The following is a 4,941-nucleotide window of genomic DNA, read 5'->3' as shown; positions in this document are numbered from 1 at the left end:
TACCTACAACAATAATTTGCAAATCGCACCGATTTGAAATCATTTGCAGAACATACCTGATAATAATAGATTGGCTCTAACGTAATTTGTTAGTTTTCAGCCGAGCTTCTCCTCCGATTCGTGGCGTGCGCCTTGGTGTTGTCACACAAAGGGGAGGGAAGGACCTACAGTTTTACGCTGACTCGGAACGGCGAATATATTTATGAGAAGCGGTTTTTCATGTCAGAAATATACTCGGAGGTTTTCCCAGGGGCCTAAAATGCAAAGCATCTCACCATTTGTGCTTTCTTCGACCAGGGTTTCGGAATTGTAGCTTTTATACGGTGCTAAAAGCTGATGCATCTCCATATAAAGAGGCCATTTAGAAGGTGCCCCACCCGATGGTCCGATTTCTTTCTTCTCCTTCCTGCATTGAAACATCGTGTGATAAAAAAAATCTTATTTAAATAATGGAGTCAAGTCTCACCTACATCTCGCCGTCAGATTGTGCATTTTCGATTTTATTTCGCTTGGAGTGCACATAGCGCCAAGCTCCTGCAACTCCAACGCCATCTTCTCCATGATGTGGAGTTATTAGAGCTGTCAAACTATCGACGATACTATCGATAGTATCGATAGTCTGGCCACTTGAAATAACTATCGATAGTTTTAGTACTATCGCCACTATCGTTTCATTGATAGCGTATTCTCTTTCCTGGTTCAAAGAGAACAAAAATTGACAGCATTATTTCATGAACGAACGACGGGACGGTGTGCGAGAAAAAAGTATTTTTTTTTGCAGTGACGTCATTTTTTCGCTGCCATGTGAATGAAACAGAATGAAACCATGTGTGTGAATGAAACAACCGATTAAAAAATGACGTCAACTATTTTTTTTTTCTCAAATGCAATTACGCGGTTGCCGTACTGGGTGATCCGTTTAGTTGGTTCATGGCATTATTTCTAAAAGCGCCATTTTTTATTTTAAGCGTGGAAATAGCAGAGGTTACATTGCCGTCTTAAGAGCGTGTCAGACCGGGCAATGCAGTATATTTCAAAAGACTGTCAAATTGAGAAATTGCAGAAAGCATTTGCATGTGCAGTCGCACCTTGCATGTAAAGTGTCAGAGAATTTTTTTTCCGAAAGGCGGGAAAATTCTGAAATCGCTTTTTGGCTGTTTACACGGCGAATGAATTTCTAGCAATATTTCTCGATACTAAAATGCAACCGTGAGCCGCTAGAATAAACAAATTTATAAAAGCAAGATAACGAAAAATAAATGGATTTAGAAAAACATTTCAAATGGGCCGATACTATCGATAGTATCGATAGGCACCCTTAAGACTATCGTAAAACATCGATGGACTTGACTATCGATAGTTTGACAGCTCTAGGAGTTATGGGACAATACTTTTTTCGATTATTATCGATAAAATTAGAGCCGACACAGATTTGTTCGTGATTTGGTTCTTGGTTTAAGATAAACTACGTACTTTCAACTTAATTTACTGAGAGACTTTACAAGGCGAAATTACTTAGTTTGTACTTAATTTATGCGTAAATTAAGATTGACCTCTAAATTACGCTAATGGGAACATAGTTTTACATATATTCTGAGAAAACAAAGTTTGGCGTTAGATGCGCAGTCGCGAAAATAAATTAATCAAATAAAAATAAAATAGGTGAATAAAGGAATAAAGATAAGAATAATGAACAAGCGAACTTTTCAAAATGAAATGGACGATATGGACGAAAAAATAATGGAAAACCAAAGACAGGTTGAAAGCCGCTTGGATGTACTTGATCATCGCATTGATGCTATGGAAAAGGTTTTGTGTGAAAATGGGGGTTAAATAAATAAATAAATAAATATTGGATTTATTTGCAGGTAATATTTTATTCCATTTCAGATGGCTAACAGGAACGAGACAATGGCTCAAAATCGCTTGATGCGCGAGTGTAAAGTAATTTTGGCGAAGGTGCAGCAGTCAGTTGGAAAAATGACCGGCGACATCGTTGATGAAGGAATAGTGGAAGTTGCTAGCGTACTTCCGTTTTTTACAATAGATGCTGCAATGGAAGTGGAAGAAAAGCTGAATGAGCACGAATACGCCACTGCAATGGTAATTTTAACATTCAAATCATGGTGGAAACTAAGTAACTATTTTTTAAAACAGAAAACGCACATACATACACTGAAGCGCGCTTCTGGAGAAGTGGACCCTGTTATGCGCAAATTATTTATGTGTATATATATATATGTTTGGATATAAATATGTAAGGGACATAAAACATACAAAATAATTAAAAATATGAAAAGTTCGAAAAGATAAGAAAAAAATTTCATTTGAATAGGATAATCGTTTGGTAACACTACTGGTAGGTTTTGCGGTAATCGCTTGGTAAGACTACCAGTAGGTTGTGCGGAAATCGTTCGGTAAGACTACCGGTAGTTATTGAGGTATTCACTTCGTAGGAGTACTGAAAGAGTGAACAAGCTATATATGGCTGAGTATGACATACGTGAATGTGAAAAGAGTACAGATACTCAACAAGATTCACGACAAGAAGAGAGAAGCTATACATAAGAAGACATATTTTACTAGGGTGTTAAAAAAAGACAAAAACTCACACGTATAGAGGACTATATGGTAATTTCTGCACACGGGCCTTAAGAAACTCATTTAAACTTTACCCGATACATAAGGTAACGCTCCTGGAGAATTCATGGGAGATTTAGCTAGTAGCTGTCTACCAGGGTAATCATTCAAACGTAATTGGCACACTAATACAATCACACTTTCAGCTCGCGTTTACTTGTGGTAGTGATCACATCTGCTCATATATACTCCTCGTCATTTGAATTGCACACCCTTTCAATCATTAGTATTTACAGTTTTCCTTTTGTTTATTTAATATAATTTTTTTGTCAAAATATAGCATATTCTACGGGTAAATGCAATTTTAATTTTTTTACAAATTAAAACTTAAAAGAAAATTTCTTTTCCATTTCTTCGGCAACATTTTATATGATTTTTTCGTTTTTCTTGAGAGCTGGAAACAGTTCTTAAAACGGTCAACATAGGAGTGTGCCAACCGAATGACCTGCAGTGAATAAGTTAATATTTTTAGAAAAATTTCGGAAATGCAGTTTTGTATCCCATTCAATTATAGTGTAATGAAGGGCAAGTTTCAAGTGACTCTAAAATACCCCTGATTTTTTAATTTTTTTTTATTTTTTTTATTGACGGTGTTGCGTATTTTATTCCACATAAAATTTTGCCGAGCATAATTTGTATGAGATAAATTGTCAAAAATCACCGCTATTTTACAGACACTTAAAACTTGCACTTTATTTTACCCCTTTGTTGACATTTTTTAACTCTGTATAAAGTTTTAAAATCGAATGTAATGAATATTAAATAAACAAAATTAAAAATGTAAATACTAATGATTAAAAGGTTGAGCTAATCAAATGACGAGGAGTGTATGTGGCGTACGTTTGGGAGCGTGGGCCTTTTTACTCCAGAATGCGTGTGCAGTGGCTTTCATTGGTATACGGGGACTAGTAAGATTCCTTGCCCCTTCATGTTTGCCCATGATTTTCCCCTGATCTAGCCCGCGAAATGGGCTCGCTTGCCCGTAACAAGCCCATACGGGTAAATGTGCCCATGTCTGTACTACAAGTGTTTAGGCCTTAAGCCTAAATATTTCCAAATATAATGCACCACCCTAATGTGTCATTCACATATGTGTACATTTATGCATGCATACTTGTACACATGTATGTATATTATATATTCGCGCCGTTAGTTTAAGTTTCCCGCCGGATAAAGTATCTTTCGTTGAATTTCCCCTCAACGTCTTTTCTTTGTCCGGCGGTTCGAACGAAAATCACGGCTTTAGATTTTTTCACTTTCACATCGGGAGACCAAGGAGAAAGAACTGCAGCTACCAGGCCACATTATTTTCAGGTAAAACCATTGACTTGAGCCGCACTGCGTCACATTGACGTTTTTATTGGTCCTTAGGAGCCGTGAAACCAACGTACAGTCCACATTAGAAGAAAAAGCGAACCCAAAAAGTAATTGGGCCACTTCTACGAAAAAGGAATTTGGTCACATCAAGCTGCACATAACAGCGATCCTGCTACAGCCACAGCCACACTAATTCGTGCCACGAACCAGAAAAACACTGATAACATCATCGTCCAACAAGCAGTTTCACCAGCTACTAGGAAACTAAGGTACGTGGTTACAAATTCAAGTGCACAAAAAAAATTACCAGATATAACCTCAAAGTGAATCCAAGCGAGTTGAAGTGATTTGTGAGAAAAAACAAAAAAAAAAAAAGTTGAACTTGTGCAAATAACCGCAGTGAAGAGTGTCCATCGACATTAACAGTTCGTAATTGGTGCACCGTGCAACCTACACATATCACAGTGAACAGTGGCATATATGTAACTTAAATATCAAAGTGCAGCACACATTGCTTTCCGACTCACTACATATTGCAACAATTTTTTGGTATTTTGCCACTTGCCACATTCGATTTGCTACTCGAGTTAACAAAGCGCCGATAAATTTCACTTTCAATTTCGTTGTGCTTAAGCAATTTAATTCGTGCAGCACATTTCTTAAATTTGCATTACACTTATTCACTGTGTTTGAGGTCACATAACCTCAAATTTTTAATTTCCTTCACATTTTTTTTCACAAAAATCACTTCACCACGCTAAATTCAGTCCATTTGCGAAATATTTGCTGGTAAAAATTGAAATTAAGTCCATTTGGATTAGTTTTGACGACGTTGCGTTGGGTGTACACACGAATTTGTGCATACATGTAAGAGTATAGCGATTATTGCTATATGGCTTTATTAAGTAAGTTTTACGTTATATGTAATGATGAAGTTAAAGTAACAATGTTAATATTAATTAAAAAATGACAAGTGGATAATGC

At 36.6% G+C, this 4,941-nt stretch overlaps 2 protein-coding genes across 3 annotated transcripts; one reads left to right on the top strand and one right to left on the bottom strand.

Annotated features, from left to right (window-relative positions):
• LOC108379420 (uncharacterized) lies at positions 1-562 on the bottom strand. Its single transcript, XM_017635765.1, has 2 exons — positions 467-562; positions 1-406 (listed from the first exon to the last, which is right to left on the bottom strand). The coding sequence occupies exons 1-2, from the start codon at positions 559-561 to the stop codon at positions 223-225; spliced, it is 279 nt and encodes a 92-aa protein (XP_017491254.1). The 5' UTR covers position 562; the 3' UTR covers positions 1-222.
• An 864-nt stretch (positions 563-1,426) lies between these two features.
• On the top strand, positions 1,427-2,556 carry LOC108379421 (uncharacterized). 2 transcript variants are annotated; one of them, XM_017635767.1, is made up of 3 exons: positions 1,427-1,824; positions 1,891-2,103; positions 2,158-2,556. In XM_017635767.1, the coding sequence occupies exons 1-3, from the start codon at positions 1,690-1,692 to the stop codon at positions 2,251-2,253; spliced, it is 444 nt and encodes a 147-aa protein (XP_017491256.1). In that variant the 5' UTR covers positions 1,427-1,689; the 3' UTR covers positions 2,254-2,556. The 2 variants fall into 2 exon arrangements, with proteins under 2 accessions (XP_017491256.1, XP_017491255.1); XM_017635766.1 differs by having other exon boundaries at positions 1,891-2,556.
• Positions 2,557-4,941: the final 2,385 nt, after the last annotated feature.

The sequence above is a fragment of the Rhagoletis zephyria genome, unplaced genomic scaffold, assembly GCF_001687245.7.
Source record: "Rhagoletis zephyria isolate East Lansing unplaced genomic scaffold, Rhagoletis_zephyria_1.1 Rzeph_scaffold_16340, whole genome shotgun sequence".
NCBI classification, from domain to species: domain Eukaryota; kingdom Metazoa; phylum Arthropoda; class Insecta; order Diptera; family Tephritidae; genus Rhagoletis; species Rhagoletis zephyria.
This window is presented reverse-complemented; position numbering and strand designations above follow the sequence as displayed.